This window comes from Protobothrops mucrosquamatus, unplaced genomic scaffold (assembly GCF_001527695.2).
Source record: "Protobothrops mucrosquamatus isolate PMUCROS unplaced genomic scaffold, P.Mucros_1.0 scaffold3178, whole genome shotgun sequence".
Lineage (NCBI taxonomy): Eukaryota > Metazoa > Chordata > Lepidosauria > Squamata > Viperidae > Protobothrops > Protobothrops mucrosquamatus.
In genome coordinates this window covers 51,220-69,950 of record NW_015389176.1, presented here as the reverse complement: position 1 = coordinate 69,950, position 18,731 = coordinate 51,220, and the positions used below count along the sequence as shown (strand labels likewise).

Genomic DNA, 18,731 nt, shown 5'->3' with positions numbered 1-18,731 from the left:
GGTGGCTACATGAATCTGGCCTCCCCATTGATTTTGCTTGTCAGAAGGACGCAAATGGGGATCACGTGACCCCAGGACACTGCGACCGTCATAAAGATGAGTCAGTTGCCAAGCATCTGAATTTTGATCATGTGACCGCGGGGAGGCTGCAGAGGTCGTAACTGTGGTAAAACGGTCCTAAGTCCCTTTTTTCAGTGCCGTTGTAACTTTGAATGGTCACTAAATGAACCGTTGTTAAATCGAGCACTACCTGTATAACTGAACTACCCTAGCAGCCGATATTTGCACAAAGTGTAAAATAGTAGCTCTCCTTGCCGTGTCTTCAGATGTATGGGGTTTCTAACATTTTTATTTTTAAATCCTTTTCCATCTTAGTGTCATTCTTCCAATACCACAGAATGTAAAGGATTACTTGCTAGACGATGGAACCCTGGTGGTTTCTGGCAGGTAAGAAAATTCGCTTAAAGATTTAGATGTATTTTAAAAACAATTATGTATGGGTGATCTGTCTAAATACAGTGGCAGCTTTTCTGTCTTGTTTTCTATGAGCATTGTGCCTTTAATGACACAAGAGTAAAATATGTATACTGTATACAATTCTTTAGAACAGTGGTTCTCAACCTGTGGGTCGGGACCCCATTTGGGGTCGATCGACCATTTCACGGGGGTCGCCAAGCAAGGCTGTCCGCCATTTTTTTTGTCTGCCATTTTTTTTGTCCACCATTTTTTTCCCTTTTTCCGGCGGTTGCCTTACCTCCCTTGGGCTGGGCCAGCTGGTGGTCGGCCTGCTCCGTCTCTGCCGCTTGCCAGCTACGCCTCGGCTGGTGCAGGGGGCGGAACCACGCATGCGCGGTGCTCCTGGGCAGGGAAAGTCTTCGACTTATGACCGGTTGGGTAGTCCTCGACCTACGAGCGGTTTAGTCCTCAACTTACGACCGGTTTAGTCCTCGACTTACGACCGGTTGGGGTTGCGGCATTAAAAAGGTTGAGAACCACTGCTTTAGAAGCATCGCTGGTCAAAATTTGTATCGCGATAAATCTCTGAGGAAATGGAAGCTGACTTAAACCCTCTAAGGCAGAGGTCCCCAACCTATGGGCTGCGGCCCAATACAGGGCCGTGGCCTACTGGCCACCGGGCCGTGGGACAGGCTGGCCAGTGCGCGCACTCACCCCCACTCACACTAGCGCCTGCAGACCCGTTTGCGCATGCATGCCGGGCTAGCGCCTGTGCAAATAGGGCTGCCAGCACATGCAGGATGTCATGGTTCTGACAGATGACTCTTCAAAGAACTTTGAGGCATTGTTTACCTTAAAGAATCTTTATTTGAGAAGCATAGCATCAGCACTAACATAATTGAAGCCAAAAACTGGATTCCCCTCCCCTGAGCACACAGTATCAAAGCACAATTCCCTCCTCCAATTAACATAAATCACATTCTCCGATTAGTTTGAAATGCAGGCTCTCCCTCCAGTTCTCCAGCCCACCAATTCTTATCATCTCTTATTTCAATAACCTTGGTTCTCACACTAGGTCCAGTGTTATTATGTCTAACTAAACTCTCATGCACATTCCTTTCCGCCCCAGCATCATCTAACTCTAAAAGTCAAACATAAGAAGAAAATGGTTGCATCTCTAACTGTTGTCAAAGCAAAACATCCAATGTTAGCAGCGTTGACACGGGAGTTGTAGAGCCAGTTTGCACCTGCGCGTGGCTGCTAGTGGCTGTGGGTAGCTCCTGCGTGCCTGCACAAACAGGGCCGCCCGCACCGTGTGAGTGCACGCAGCCCCGTTCGTGCGCATGCGCACAAAAATTTCCCAGCTGCTTCCTTTCGCTCTGGCCCCCCAGCATGAAAAGGTTGGTGACCTCTGCTCTAAAGCGCAAAGAGAAGCATCACACATTTTTCAAACCTGGAATGCAAATTTGAATGTGTGCAAAGGTTTCTAACCCTATCATCAGTACAAGTTGTCCTCAATTTAGTGACCATTCAACGTTATAACGGCACTGAAAAAAAGGGACTGAGGACCGTTTTTCGCACTTACGACCGTTGTAGCCTCCCTGTGGTCACGTGATCAAAATTCAGACGCTTGGCAACCGGTTCATACTTACGACGGTTGCAGTGTCCCAGGAGGTCATGTGATCCTCTTTTGCGACCTGGCAAGCAAAGTCAATGGAGGAAGCCAGATTCACTTAACAACCACTTTACTAACTTATCAACTGCAGTGATTCACTTAACAACTGTGGCAAGAAAGGTCCTAAAAATGGGACAAACTCACTTAACAAATGTTTCACTTAGCGACATAAACGTTGGGCTCCATTGTGGTCGTAGGTCGAGGACTACCTGTAGTTTACAGCACTTCTTTGGCAGAAAGAAACAGCTTCCAAACAAATATTTTGACGAAGCAACAATTTCAAACATACTCCAAATCTTAGATCATCTTACTGAGCGTTTTCCTACAATAACAATTCTCTGCTTAATACGAACATCATAGCTTTTAATTGAAAAAAAATTACTATTAATTGGCCAAAACAGATCACTTTCTTCTGAATTGTTTGCTTTAAAGATGTTTTTCGGACATTACATTTCATAAAGGCTACCATAATAAAAATTAAAACTTTAGGATTTGATTAGCCAAAGATTTCACCTTCTGGTTTCTTATTTAGAGAAGATCCCCAAACAATAACCCAAGAAGATGGTGGCGATGAAGAGGAGGCAGAAGAAGCTGTGGTTTGTAGAAACTGTGATACTCTAACTCAGAGGTCTTCAAACTTGGCCCTTTCATGATTGGTGGACTTCAACTCCCAGAATTCCTCAGCCAGGTATGCTGGCTGAGGAATTCTGGGAGTTGAAGTCCACCAGTCACAAAAGGGCCAAGTTTGAAGACCCCTGCTCTAACTGTTCTTTGTCTCTGATATATCAGCCCTCATTCTAGAACTCCTTACCTTTTCCATAAGTATTAAAGTTATGGCTGAATTATGAAAAGGGTAGACTTTTTTTTCTTCAAGTGGACACTCTCTTGGTCCTTTCCTACCTGAACAACCTTGGCTGATCTAGAAAGCTAAGCAAGTTTGGCCCAGGTAGCACTTAGCAAGGAGATCACCAGCACTTCTTAAGACTGTAGTCTAAACTAGGAAGAATAACAAATCACAGAAGATCACAATGGAAAAATCATTCTTATAATGTGTCATGAGACTTCACAGATGAGTCCCTGTGGGTCACCGGAAGTCCAAAACAATTTGATTGACCTTTTTTGCAAGATCTGTAGAATCCGGTTTCTGTCTACTACAAGTGGAGGATCTTGGTTAATAGGAAACACCAACCCCCATTGTTCTGGACCGTGGTAAACCTGACTAGAGCATGTATCTGTATGTTAGAATATCTGGAATTTATTGGGTTAAGTGCTGTCTCCCTAAGAGATGGCTTATGGGTAATATAGTTTAGCTAGTCAGCTATATCATGTTAGTAGGTCAGTGGGAGGAGTTTCTAAAGGGCATTGCAGGACTTCCTGGACACGAGCCAGATTGGAATGTTCTTTGTCTGAGAGAAGCATGAAGCCATTCGGACACCTCAGTTGGCTTCATTCCAAGCTACAAGCTGGTATGGAGGTAGCATTATTTTCTCACTGTTCTGACAACCAGAATTAAATTGCGTTGTAAAACTGGGTCAGACGATAAACTCAATAGAAATGATTTTAAAACAGAAATATATTTATTCAGAGGAAATACTTGCATTTGTGTTGGTTGCTTCTGGACAATACATCTCTGTTCATTCCCATAGGTGAGAAAATAATGCTATCTCCATACCAGCTTGTAGCTTGGAATGAAGCCAACTGAGGTGTCCGAATGGCTTCATGCTTCTCTCAGACAAAGAACATTCCAATCTGGCTCGTGTCCAGGAAGTCCTGCAATGCCCTTTAGAAACTCCTCCCACTGACCTACTAACATGATATAGCTGACTAGCTAAACTACATTACCCATAAGCCATCTCTTAGGGAGACAGCACTTAACCCAATAAATGCCAGGTATTCTAACATACAGATACATGCTCTAGTCAGGTTTACCACGGTCCAGAACACCCATTTTTCAGTAGGAAGTCTTCAGCTTACCTCTTTTCCATTGCTCATGTTTTTGACCTGGGCTACTTCTGACTTTTGGCCATCTCTTTCAAACTTTGGCAACCAAGCGGAAAGGGACCCAGAGCATCCACAAGGAAGGAGAAGAGGCACTCTCAGTAGGGATATCTAGGGAGGTTGGGTTTTTTTGTTTTTCTTTATGTTGGGAATGTCTACCTACAGGCCGAATCCGATCCCAGTTGTCCTGAAATTAAGAAGTGCAATGAAAGGGCTTCCAGTTTGCAAAATTGTAGATTGTAGAGACGGACTCCCCTTTTTAAAGGGATGGATCAGCATGAACTCAACTCATTTGTAAACCCTAATTTGTGGATGAGATGATTTGAGCTTTGAACCCATTCCCAAAGGAGCTTTTTTCAAAAGGCAGCGGGACTTTTCTTTGTTTTTCCCTTGAAGACGTTTCGCTTCCCATCCCAAGAAGCTTCTTCAGCTCTGACGGAACGGGGAGGGAGGAAGTGGGAGGATTTCTATTCTTCCTTGCAGTCCTCTGAACACAGGAGAGCTCAGAGAGAGAGAGAGCTAACGACCAGATGAGTTCAAGGAATGCAAATCCATCCATTTCCCCTCCCCACACCGTTCAGAACTGAAGAAGCTTCTGTGATGAGAAGCGAAATCTCTTCAAGGAAAAAACGAAGAAAAGTCCAGTTGCCTTTTGAAAAAGCACCTGTTGGAAGAAAAGTCTTCATCCTGGTTCATCCAAGCTGGGAATAAACATGGCAACTGCTTTGGGAAGAAGGTTGTAGTTTATTGGAGAGGAGAGCCAGACAGGAAGATAGCTCTGGCAGCAAACGAAGTGAAAAAAAAAAAAGACTGAGCACATGTAGGAAGTGGGTTTTTATACCCTCTGGAGCCTTTTGTTTGGAGTTGTTCCTGTGGCATGAACTTTGACCTGAGTCTGAGTGTGCCTTTCTGGTATTCGGATGGTGATGGGTCAATCTTATTATGTCCAAAGGTCATATCCTGCTTCCCTGGGGCTGATGACTCTTAGAGTTTGGGTGGGGTGTATAGATTTTAGGTCTTTGTCTTCTTAATCTCCTAGCTCCCTGGATTTACATCTGCATTTCTACAGAGCTGGTTTCTGCTTGGGGGAGGGAGACTTGGGGCTATAAAGAAAAAGTGGTCATGCTTTTCTGCCTCTTTAAGATCCTTGGAGGAAATATATTTTTCTGCCCTTTTTAATATTTCCTTCTCTGCGGGGCTGACTTCCCACACACCTTTGGGACCTGGGTGACTGAGAATCTGCATGAACATTTGAACCTATTCACAACTACGTTTATCAGTTAACCACAATTAAGCAACTGTCAGTTGCCACATCCCCGTCAAAAAAATAACTTGTTTCTGGTCTCCTTTTTCAGTGGTCTGATGATGAAAATACTGCAACGCTCACAGTAAGTCCCTCTGTATTCAATTATTTTTTAATTGCGAGAGATCTAATAATCTAAGAAGTTCTCAGTTATATAAGAGCAAAAAATGCCAAATATTTTTCTCGAGTTTTATCGGGCCGTGAACTTTTTCCTAAGTTAGCAATTAAAGATGAGCTCCCAGCTTGTTCCTAAAGCAGACCAGTGTACGTAAAAGAAAATGTGAAATAAACATCAGATATATCGATCGAAGTGAGTAGTACTATATTTAGAACATTGTGAAAAGTCTCTTCATTTATCTCGCAACATCCAATGTCCAAAATGACTATTTAGCAATCAGGTTAATTTGTAGCTCAGGGTTGAAATGAGGGGTCTGAGCTTGGCTGTTTTCTTGCAGACGTTTCAATACCCAGCTAGGTAACATCATCAGTGCTGGATAATAACATCATCAGTGTTTGGATAATGAAACGTCTGCAAGAAAACAACCAAGCTCAGAGAGAACCAAGGATCCCTCAGATTAATTTGCATGCTAACAATTTGCTAACCATTTGAAAATCCAGAATTTTCAAATCCAAATATTACAAAATAAAGTAATTGGGGGGGGGGGGTATTTCTTGAGATCCTAATTTGTTTAATGTCTCTCTGCTGAGCTTGTTCTGGAGATGTTGTTATAAACATTTGGCTTATATACAACAATTGCAATACAAAGTTATTTCTCCTGGAATACTGTTTTGTGTTAGTTTTTATTTCTAGAGACGGTTTCTCTTTTGTGGTTTTCCAGGCACCAGAATTTCCTGAATTTTCCCTTAAAGTTGAAGAGGCGATCCATTCCTTGGGAGGGAATGTTTTTCCAAAGCTTAACTGGAGTGCTCCAAGGGTAATTTGAATTTAATTTAAGTGCAAATTGGCATAAAGATTCTCAGAGACATTTTCTTGTAAATTACAATTTCACTTTATGTCTGTGGAGGTTCTCAATCATCCAGGTTACAGTTGTCCCAAAAGGCACTTTTCCTAAAGGCAACTGGACTTTCTTGGGTTTTTTCCTTGAAAATATTTCACTTCTGGTCCAAGAAGCTTCTTCAGTTCTAACCTTTATGGCAGTAAACATCCCTGGGCATTTAAAAAAAACATTATTTAATTCCTTCTGCAGTTTTAGAAGGAAAATATAAGAACACTTCAGTTTCCATCAAGGAAGATGGAATCAAATATTGCACTGCAAGTTCTGTTCAGATTCTCAGTCAAGATTTATTCAGGCCTTGAGATGAAAAATCTACCAGCCTGTCCATATCAATATATTAATTTTTTGTGGGGATGATAGAGTGTCCAATAGGAGACTTCATTTTTAGATGGCACAGGTAGTCCTTGACTTCCAACAGTTTGTTTAGTGACCCTTCAAAGTTACAACGGCGACATATGAAAAAAGCGACATGACTGTTTTCACACTTACGACTGTTGCAGCTTCCCCGCGGTCCCAGGGTCACCTGATCAAAATCCAGACGCTTGGCAACTGACTCGTAGTTATGACGGTCGCAGCGTCCCGGGGTCACCTGATCAAAATTCAGACACTTGGCAACTGACTTGTAGTTATGACGGTCGCAGCATCCCGGTGTCATGTGATCAAAATTCAGACGGCAACTGACTCGTAGTTATGACGGTCGCAGTGTCCCGGGGTCACATGATCAAAATTCCGACGCTTGGCAACTGACACATATTTATGACAGTCGCAGCGTCTCCATGGTCAAGTGATCTAAATTCAGATGCCTGGCAACTGACTCATAGTTATGACGGTTTGCAGGGTCCCCGGGTCACATGATTCCCCCTTTTGCAACCTTATAGCAAGCAAAGTCAGTGGGGAAGCTGGATTCATTTAACAACCTTACTACCAACTTAAACAACTGCAGTGATTCCCTTAACAACAATCCGTGGCATGAAAGGTGGTAAAGTGGGGCAAAAGTCACTTAATGAATACCTCGCCAAGAAACATTTTGTGCTCAGCTGTGATTGTAAGTCTAGGTCCACAGGGGTAGGCAACCTTGGCTCTTTTATGACTCGTGGACTTCAACTCCCAGAATTCCTGAGCCAGCCATGCTGAGGGAAAAGGGAGAGTTTCCAAGCTGAGCCAGGCTGGCTCAGGAATTCTGGGAGTTGAAGTCCACGAGTCATAAAAGAGCCAAGGTTGCCTATCCTGGGCTAGGATTACCCATGCTTAAATGTAAAAGATGCATTTCAACTGTTCAAGAAAGTTCCTCAAAAGAAAGTTAAGGTCAGATGGATAATGCCATAATGGTGCTATCTTTTGTGTGGTTCAAAAGGACCCAGCTGGGCTAATCTGCCGCAATCTCAATTTACCACAGAGGCAAGCATAAATCAGCCGGTCGCCTTGTACATTCTCAGCGGCATTAATGAGGTTTAGGGGCAAGTTTAAATCTTTGGCCTCTTAACAATCTCCCGAATGAGTTATTGCCACGTAGAACAGAGACTTCTAAAGAAATTGGGCAATTAATTTGGCCTGAAGGATACCGTCCAAAGCTCCCTTAGATGGGAGCCTGATTGCCTTCAGCGGGAATAAATTTTGAGAGAGCGCAAATAACACCGGGAGCCTTGAAAGGACTAAGTGGGCACTTGCTGAGTCTTTTGTAATGTATATAAACAAGCAAGTGGCTTTTTCTTTGCTCTTTAAATTGTTAGCTTTATTGCCGTACATCAAGTGCTGCTTCTTGCAAAACCGATAATAAGAGCTGCTTCCAAAGAACCCAACACAATCATATTTTAATCCAATCTTTTCTAGTTGTTTTTTTTTTAATGCGTTTGAATTCCTGTTTTTCACTGAAGTTGCTCGGGGTGAGTTTTGTTAAGCCTTAAACAAGGACACATCGCTCTGATTCTCTTGCAGACAAATCTAGATATGAACTTCCGAAAGTGAACTTCCAGCGTAGGTAATACTCGACTTAACTTCAGTAGTGACCTGGATTTTTGTGGCCAATCAAGGAAGTTAAGTGAATTATATCCAGTTTTGCAACTTTCTATGCCACGCTTGTTAAGCGAATCACTGCAGTTCTTAGGTGAATCCTGCACGTGACCCCCGGGACATTGCAACCGTCATAAAAATGAGCCACTTGCGAAGCATCTGAATTTTGATCCCGTGAGTATGGGGGTGCTGCAACGGTCATAAGTGCGAGGATTGGTAATAATAATAATAATAATAATAATAATAATAATAATAATAATAATAATAATAATAATAATAATAATAATAATAATATACCTAGGATGCTGGTAGCAACCCCTGTCAACCATCAGCGCCAGCCAATTTGAATGTTCAGTTGACTGAGGTTCATGTTTAATGAATAAAATATAATAATAATAATAATAATAATAATAATAATAATAATAATAATAATAATAATAATAATAATAATAATAATAATAATAATAATATTGGAAGGGATCTTGGAGGTCATCTAGTCCAACCACCCCCTGCTCAACCTATACCATTTCAGACAAATGGCTGTCCAGTCTCTTCTTAAAAACTTCCAGTGTTGGAGCATTCACCGCTTCTGGAGGCAGGTTGTTCCACTGGTTAATTGTTCTCACTGTCAGGAGGTTTCTCCTTAGTTCTAGGTTGCTTCTCTCCTTGATTAGTTTCCATCCGTCGCTTCTTGTCCTGCCTTCAGGCGCTTTGGAAAATAGCTTGACTCCCTCTTCTTTGGGGCAGCCCCTGAGATATTGGAAGACAGCTATCATGTCCCCCCTCGTCCTTCTCTTCATTAAACTAGACATACCCAATTCCAGCAACCGTTCCTTATATGTTTTAGCCTCCAGTCCCCTGATCATCTTTTTTGCTCTTCTCCACACTCTTTCTAGAGTCTCAACATCTTTTTTACATCGTGGTGACCAAAACTGGATGCAGTATTCCAAGTGTGCCCTTACCAAGGCATTGGAAAGTGGTATTAACACTTCATGTGATCTTGATTCTATCCCTCTGTTAATGCAGCCCAGCACTGTGTTGGCTTTTTTGGCAGCTGCAGCACACTGCTGGCTCATATTTAAGTGATTGTTCACTAGGACTCTGAGATCCCTCTCACAGTTGCTACTATTGAGCAAGGTACCCCCTATACTATACCTGTGCATTTGGTTTTTCTTGCCTAAATGTAGAACCTTGCTTTTTTCACCATTGAATTTCATTTTGTTAGATAGTGTCCAGTGTTCAGGTCTGTGCAGATCCTCCTGTATCTTAAGCCTATCTTCTGGAGTATTGGCTATTCCTGCCAGCTTGGTGTTGTCATTTTCAGTGTGGTAACTCTGAATGGTTGCTAAACGATTGGTCGTAAGTCAAATCACTGCAGTTATTAAATTAGTAACACGGTTGTAAAGTGAATCTGGCTTCCCCATTGACTTTGTTTGTCAAAAGGTTGCAAAAGGGGATCATACGACCCCGGGATGTGGCAATAGTGATAAATAGGAGTCATTTGCCAAGAGTCTGAATTTTGATCACATGACGATGGAGGAGGTGCTGTAATGATAGTACGTGTGAAAAATGGTCATACGTCCCTTTTTCAGTGATGTTACTTTGAACGGTCACTAAACAAACTGTAGTAAGTTGAGGATTGCCTGTAATCACCCAGTTCCCACGAAGAGAAAAAGGCACAGCTCTTTTCAGTGTCGCTTGCACCCACAAGCTATGTTTGCACTCTCGTGCACTCCAAAGCAGTTTTTGGAAATTGGATCAGCACAAGCTCCGATTTCACGGTGTTTTTACCTGTGGAAATGCTAGCCTGGAATAGGCAATTATGGCATGTCTGGAATAAATCTGTTTTCTTTAGGATGCCTACTGGATCGCCATGAATAATTCCCTGAAATGCAACACCCTCAGCGATATCTTCCTGCTTTTCAAGAGTTCGGATTTCATCACGCGTGACTTCACTCAGCCGTAAGTATCCTGGCGATGGATTTTCCCCTTGATCAGGGAGCTTAAAAAAAGTCCCAAGCTTGCTTGCTTTTCTTCTTGTGTCCCCCACTCTGATTCAATCTGAATTTGTTATTATTAATTGTTGCCCTGTATGTTATTTCCCTGTTTATCCCACTGCAACTCGTGGAGGGACATTTAAAAAGTCACGTTGGCAGATGCAATTGTGTGGGCCAACCTTCCTTGCTAGGTTGAGCGGTTTGGTATTATCAAAAAAATTGTCTCTCTTCCTGCTTATTCCTAAATACAAAACGTTCCTACAGGTGGTCCTTGACTTACGACAGTAATGGAGCCTGGAATTTCTGCTTTATAGCACGATAGTCACGAGTCGAGGCATCCAGGTGATTGACCTGATTTTAGGATATTTTTTTGTGGCAGTCATTAAGCGAAAGCTGCCGGTTATTAAGTGAACATTCTGGTCGTTAAGTGAATCTATTGTCCACACTAGGCTTTTTTTTGTGTGTGTGTGCCAGAAACTTGAAGTCAACACTGGTTACTGGCGAAAATAAAGTTAAACTATAAATGGAAAATTAGACAATTTTGGGAGATTCAGTCAATCGGAATAGAGCTGGAAGGGACCTTGGAGGTCTTCTAGTCCATCCCCCTGCACAAGCTGGAGACCCTATACCATTTCAGACAAGTGACTGTCCAGTCTCTTTTTAAAAAAATCTCCAGTGATGGAGCACTGAAATAAACACACATCCTGATCCGGTTAACCGTTCATTAGTTTCGTTATTGATGAAGTGCTGATAAACCCCAGGAAGTGAAAATGGTAAATGTTAATTTGGCATAAGGAAGGAAAGTGCTGAACAGGTGACAATTGGCTTCATTTTTTATTCAGTTCCTCAAATAGGTTTATAGATTAAAACGACAGAAGGAAAAGCCCACGGACTCTGTTCAGCGACTGGGTAAACATTCAATAATTTAATAGCGCCAATAAAATACGATGGAAATGGAAAACTATACTCCTCAATTTACAATCATTTGTTTAGTGACTGTTCGAAGTTACCACGGCACTGAAAAAGGGACTTATGACCGTTTTTCACACTTACGACCATTGCAGTCATGTGCACAAAATTCGGGATACTCGGCAACTGGCATGTACTTATGACTGTTGCCCTGTCCCGGGGTCACGTGATCCCCTTTTGCGACCTTCTGACAAGCAAAGTCAACGGGGGGGGAAGCCCGTTTCACATAACAGCCATGTTATTAACTTAACAACTGCAGAGATTCACTTAAACGACGGTGGTGAAGAAAGGTCGTAAAATGGAGCAAAAAATCGCTTAGCAAATGTCTTGCTTAGCATGTTGGGTTCAATCGTCCTAAATCAAGGTTTACCTGTACAGCATAACAAGGGCAAAGTTTTCCCTTTAACATTGTCAAGTTAAGTAGCCCAAGATTGGAAACTGAGAAGTGTGAGTCTTTATTCTTCCGCTGTTTTAAAGATATTTAACAGAATAACAAAATAACAGAGTTGGAAGGGATCTTGGAGGTCTTCTAGTCCAACCCCCTGCTCAAATAGGATACCCTTTACCATTTATTTCAAATCTAATATATATATATATATATAAAGAAGTAACCTGGAATTAAGGAGAAACTTCCTGACAGTGAGAACAATCAGCCAGTGGAACAGCTTACCCCCAGAAATCGTGGGCGCTCCATCCCTGGAAATTTTTAAGAAGAGACTGGACAATCACCTGTCTGAGATGGTATAGGTTCTCCTGCTTGAGCAGGGGGCTGGACTAGAAGACCTCCAAGGTCCCTTCCAGCTCTATTCTATTCTTTTCTACTTGGACCACAAAGGAATGGCTTTGTGCCTCCTCAGCAAATTAAGGGAGATTGAACCAAGAAATAGCAGGCTTTTGTGATAGCTGACCCACACTGTTGTAATATTCTGCCCCATAAATTCATCTGGAACAAATACCCTCCAGTCCTCCAGATCTACAAAGACCTACCACTTCAAAGGAGTATTTGGAGATTAGGATCTGCAACGTGGATCACCTCTAGCTCTTAGACCATGTTTTTTCCCCACTCCTCCTTGTATTTATGTTTTGATGATTACTCCCCAGTGGGTGTAATCTGTGGTGTATCTGCAGTTTGGTGGGCCATAAATGTTAGCCAATAAATCAATTAAGTTGTTTTTGCAAGAGGCAAGATACTTGATGGAGTAGGTCTGATGGAAAAGAGTATTTGTAGTTCCAGGTTGAAATAAGGGGTCCTTGGTGCTCTCTGAGCTTGGTGGTTTTCTTGCAGACGTTTCATTACCCAGCTAGGGAACATCATCAATGCTAGAAGGGAGGGGAGTTTGCTCAGAGATTTGAACTGTGGGGTCCTTGGTGCTCTCTGAGCTTGGTTGTTTTCTTGCAAACCTTTCATCACCTGACTAGATAACATCTTCAATTTTAGAAGAGGGTGGGGTGTGCGGAGAGGAGTAGGACTGTGGGGTCTTTAATTCTCTTTGAGCTTGGTTGCTTCCTTGCAGACGTTTCATTACCCAGCTAGGGAACATAATCAGTGGTAGAAGGGAGGGGAGTTTGTGGCGAGGAGGAGGAGGAACTCTCTGTGCTTGTTTATTTTCTTGCAGACGTTTCATTATCGAATTAAGTAACATCATCAGTGCTAGAAAGGGTGGGTGGAGTTTGTTCTCATCAGTTGATTTGATTGTTTGCTTATTGACACTGTTAGCAAGTGCTGATGGAGTCACTGAGGAACCTGTCAGGATGGGTTGCTCCTATCTGTTGCTGTTGAAAACAAATTTGCAAATCTATCAGGTGTGTTTCTTCCTCTCTAGGTTTATCCATTGCAACGATGATTCCCCTGACCCTTCTTTGGATTATGAAGTAAGTGACAGCTACTCTTCTTAGGGTAGCGTTTTGAACCCAGCACAAAAGCTTCCCTTCCACATCAAGTTCCACAGGACAAAAATAAATTAAATGCACACAAATCGGTTCAGTTCTCTGATTTTGTTAGTTCCATGTAAAACATCTTCTAAGCAAACATCTGGTGTGTGTGTGTGTTTTTAACTTGGTCAAATGGAGGGAAGATATTTGAGACAAAATCAACTTGAGTTTGATCTTGAGCAGTTGGGAACGTTGGATTTTGGGAGAGTGGATTAGGCAGAAAGATTTTCTGGATGACCAGTATGGAGGGGAGAGAGAGAGAGAGAGAGAGAGAGAGAGAGAGAGAGAGAGAGAGAGAGAGAGAGAGAGAGAGAGAGAGAGAGAGAGAGAGAGAGAGAGAGAGAGAGAGAGAGAGAGAGAGAGAATAGCTATAATAGCTAGAGAGATGGATGGATGGATGGATGGATGAATAGAGAATAGCTATAATAGCTAGAGAGATGGATGGATGGATGGATGGATACAGAGAGAGAATAGCTATAATAGCTAGAGAAATGGATGGATGGATGGATAGAGAATAGCTATAATAGAGGGATGGATGGAGAGAGAATAGCTATAATAGCTAGAGAGATGGATGGATGGATGGAGAGAGAGAATAGCTATAATAGCTAGAGAGATGGATGGATGAATAGAGAATAGCTATAATAGCTAGAGGGATGGATGGATGGATGGATGGATACAGAGAGAATAGCTATAATAGCTAGAGAGATGGATGGATAGAGAATAGCTATAATAGAGGGATGGATGGAGAGAGAATAGCTATAATAGCTAGAGAGATGGATGGATGGATGCAGAGAGAGAATAGCTATAATAGCTAAAGAGATGGATGGATGGATGGATGGATAGAGATAATAGCTATAATAGCTAGAGAGATGGATGGATGAATAGAGAATAGCTATAATAGCTAGAGGGATGGATGGATGGATGGATGGATGGATACAGAGAGAATAGCTATAATAGCTAGAGAGATGGATGGATGGATAGAGAATAGCTATAATAGAGGGATGGATGAATAGAGAATAGCTATAATAGCTAGAGGGATGGATGGATGGATGGATGGATGGATACAGAGAGAATAGCTATAATAGCTAGAGAGATGGATGGATGGATAGAGAATAGCTATAATAGAGGGATGGATGAATAGAGAATAGCTATAATAGCTAGAGGGATGGATGGATAGATGGATGGATGGATACAGAGAGAGAATAGCTATAATAGCTAGAGAGATGGATGGATGGATGGATGGATGGATGGAGAGAGAGAGAATAGCTATAATAGCTAAAGAGATGGATGGATGGATGGATAGAGAATAGCTATAATAGAGAGATGGATGGATGGATGGATGGATGGAGAGGGAGAGAGAGAGAGAGCGAGATAAAAATGGGAGACTGCCCATCACACTGTGATTATTGGAGTTTGTTGATGTTATTATTATTGGTTTTGTTATCCTCATAATTTTAACTTTAAGTATAATAGGATTGTAAACCTCTCAGATTCACTACTAGATTAGACCAGCCTGTAAGCCTAGTAAAATAAATAAATGGAAGTTAAATGCATTCCACAGTTCATATCATTTGCTTGGTAGCTTCATTCCATGCGTGACCTCATCAAGGCTCCTTTCAGAAGTTGAGGATCACAAGGCCAGCCTTAAGAAGAGAGCCTCTTGTTTTTCAACATTTGGCAATTTTTTAATTATCCCTTAAGATGAAAGCGGGTTGTTTATTTCCGTGCCAGTTAATCAGAATTTTGTCTCCCTTCCCTTAGCTTGTCCTCCGAAAATGGTGTGAATTGATTCCGGGGGCAGAATTCAGGTGCTTTGTGAAGGAAAACAAACTTATTGGTGAGTTTTATCAGGAAAAGCTCATTTATCCTCGGTTGTGTCTAAAGCTTTTCTAGATATTTTTATTGTAACCTCCTGCATTTCACAGGTAAGACTGCATATTAAATTTTGGCCATGATTTTTTTTGTCCGTGTCCTGTTAATAAGTCATAATCATTTTATTTCCGTAGAGTTTTTCCCATAACGGTCCAAACAGCTCAAAAAAATAATAACGTGAAATACCATCCTGGAACCTCATTGGATCTTAATATTTATGCATTATCCGAGGACTTAATATATGTTCTTTTCTGCATCTGTTTTTTTTTAAGCTACAAGTTGCCTGCTTTTTTTGGCTTACGGCTCACTAAATTCAGCTTTGAAATCTGGAGTTTGCATGGTTGTTTCTGGCATAACAGAAAGAAATTCAGTTTTCCTAACAATCCTGGGTCTTGTCAAGAGACCTCTGATTTGAAATATCTGCAGAGCTTGCATACTGAAACTACTAACATAGTACCATTGGGGCCGTTGTTCTTTCACTATGCTTTAATTCCAATTTTATTATAATTCCATTATAATAAAAAATTATATCGGATATAATTTTTCACCCAGGTATATCTCAGCGAGACTACACTCAGTACTATGAACACATCTCTAAACAGAAAGAAGAGATCTGTAGATGCATACAGGATTTTTTCAATAAACACATACAGTACAAATTTTTGGATGAAGATTGTGAGTATCCTTTTAATTTGAATAAGGGACGGGTATTTTCTAATAATTAACAAGGTCCTCTTTCAAGTAGTGTCCTTGGTGAGTTTATCCACTGGTCCTTGCTGATTTGGTTGGTTGTTTTCTGCTGAAATCCTGCAAAAAGCAGAAGCACAAATGGAAGCTGAACCGCATAAACAGTTCATTTAGTTGGAATTATTTTTATCCGCAGACACCCAAACAGCTGAGGATAGAAGCTAAAATCATCACAGAATAATAACCTTGGAAGGGGCCTTGGAGGTCCTCTAGTCCAACCCCCTGCTCAGGCAAGAAGCCCTATTTCAGACAAATGGCTGTTCAATCTCCTCTTCAAAACTCCCATTATTGGAGCAGCCATAACTTCTGGAGGGGAAGCCATTCCACTGATTAATTGTTCTAACTTTCAGGAAATTTCTCCTTAGTTCTAGGTTGGTTCTTTCCTTGATGAGTTTCCACCCGTTGCTTCTTGTCCTGCCTTCAGGTGCTTTGGAGAATAAAATAAATTAAAAGATAACTGTAAACTTATTTGAACCTTTTACCCTTTTTTTTTTTTTTTGCTTACTCGTTTTCAATTTACATACTTTTTCTTAAAATGTTACCTATCCGTCCATCCCTTGGCCTCTGATAGAAAATACTTGTGCCTTCCTTGCAGTTGGAGCGGACGAGAAAGAAGGCATAACAAGAAAGAAGAGAATGAGAGAGAGAGAGAAAGAGAGAGAGAGAGAGAGAGAGAGAGAGACCAAAAAAAATAATATCAGAAAGAAAATAGACATTCATTGGACGAGAAAGAAGGCATAACAAGAAAGAAGAGAATGAGAGAGAGAGAGAAAGAGAGAGAGAGAGAGAGAGAGAGACCAAAAAAAATAATATCAGAAAGAAAATAGACATTCATTGGATGAGAAAGAAGGCATAACAAGAAAGAAGAGAATGAGAATGAGAGAGAGAGAGAGAGAGAGAGAGAGAGAGAGAGAGAGAGAGAGAGAGAGAGAGAGAGAGAGAGAGAGAGAGAGAGAGAGAGACCCCAAAAAATAATATCAGAAAGAAAATAGACATTCATTGTTATTATTTCATTCCCCTACTTCTCTTCCATCTCTCAGTTTTGGTCAAAAATATGCTATGTTTTGTGTCTATGTCAGGGCTTTTCAACCAGTGGTACGGGTACCACCTGGGGTACATTGGCACCTGGCAAGTGGTACGCGACCATATCAGAAAAGTGGTAGCAGGGGAGGGGAATGAGCTGAACCGGTGGCAGCACCGCAAAAGCCTGAGCGAGAGACGGCTGGAGCTGCAGGGCTGTCAGGGCTCAGCGGAAGCGCCAGGATCAGCGCTTCTTCGGGGCTTTCAGGACTCAGTGGAAGCATCAGGATCAGCGCCAGCCTCCAGCTGGAGCTCGGCGCTGATCCTGGCACCAGAAGAAGCTGGATCATCTGGAATGTTGCAGCCTCTCCAGGGTCTTGTGATTTACATTCAGATGCTTGGCAACTGATTCATATTTATGACGGTCACAGTGTCCCAGGGTCATGTGAAGTGACCAAAACCTGCTGCAACCACCCAGCAGACAGGGGGAATAAAAATCAAACACACACCCCACCCCACCCCCGCTGCCAATCCTCAACAGAAATGCTCACAACAATGGAAACCTCGGACAGGAGGAAGAGCGCCGCCTGGTGGGCAGGCAGGTGTCTTGCTCGGCTGTGGCTTGGGGGGCACTTTTTTCAGTGCCATTGTAACTCCGAACAGTCACTAATCGAACTGTTGTAAGTCAAAGACTACCTGTACTTCATCACTTTTTTCCTTTTTTGGGGGGGGGGGTCATCAAGTTTTTGGCACCTTGTTAGGCGACTGGTGGTACTCGGATGTTGTCATACCCTAAAAGTGGTACAATGGGTGAAAAGGTTGAAAAGCCCTGTCCTATGTTATCCCCCTAGCTAAGCAAAATATCAATAACTCTGTGGAAAAATTTCTATTATTTCAAATTCTGGATCTGAATCTGGGCTTGTTAATGAAGAGGCGTTCAATTTTTGCATATAATGGCTAACCATCATCAAGATACTCACTTTTCCTACTTTCTGCTTTTTTCCCCCTTTTTAGTTGTATTTGATGTCTACAAGGACAGTATGGTAAGTGAGTTTTTTCTTTTCTATACCCACGCCAATGATTGGGAAGGTATACAACTAGGATTTTGATTTTCTCCCAAGAGATGGGCAGCATCTAGCCAATCTGGCCTGATCTTCAAAACACTGAATTGGTCACTAAGTGGAGGAGAAGAAAAAAAAGTCAGGCAGTTAAAAAACAAAATCTCAGAAGAAATCAATAGTAAACCCATATGACAGAGGGGATAAGGGAGGCCCTTGAAGACAGGAGGAAGAATTTCTGCTAAGGCAGTGGTCAGATAAGCAGGGCTTGTACCCAGATAAATGACGCAACTTGAGAAAACATCTAAGACAATCCCTCACAAATTCACAGGAAGATAAGCCATTTGGATTATCTAGACCAGGGGTCTTCAAACTTGGCCCTTTGATGACTCGTGGACTTCAACTCCCAGAATTCCTCAGCCAGGCACACTGGCTGAGGAATTCTGGGAGTTGAAGTCCACGAGTCATCAAAGGGCCAAGTTTGAAGACCCCTGCCTTATAATATGGAAACTTTGTGGCTGAGGAATTCTGGGAGTTGAAGTCCACAAATCATCAAAGGGCCAAGTTTGAAGACCCCTGATCACAATTCTGTCACAATAGTAGTAATCCAGACTGACGTGCAATTGGTGTTTTAGTCTGTGTCTATCTTATTGGGTTGACACTGCTTCGTGGATAAAT

The 18,731-nt window shown here is 42.0% G+C and overlaps 1 protein-coding gene across 1 annotated transcript in view; it reads left to right on the top strand.

Annotated features, from left to right (window-relative positions):
- CDC123 (cell division cycle 123) overlaps positions 1–18,731 on the top strand; it is a 29,676-nt gene that overhangs the window by 3,374 nt on the left and 7,571 nt on the right. The window contains exons 3-11 of the mRNA XM_015826554.1: positions 376–447; positions 2,664–2,727; positions 5,485–5,517; positions 6,272–6,367; positions 10,314–10,420; positions 13,248–13,296; positions 15,118–15,193; positions 15,781–15,903; positions 18,010–18,038. Of these exons, the coding sequence (XP_015682040.1) occupies positions 376–447; positions 2,664–2,727; positions 5,485–5,517; positions 6,272–6,367; positions 10,314–10,420; positions 13,248–13,296; positions 15,118–15,193; positions 15,781–15,903; positions 18,010–18,038 (649 nt within the window). The remainder of the gene's footprint in view (positions 1–375; positions 448–2,663; positions 2,728–5,484; positions 5,518–6,271; positions 6,368–10,313; positions 10,421–13,247; positions 13,297–15,117; positions 15,194–15,780; positions 15,904–18,009; positions 18,039–18,731) is intronic.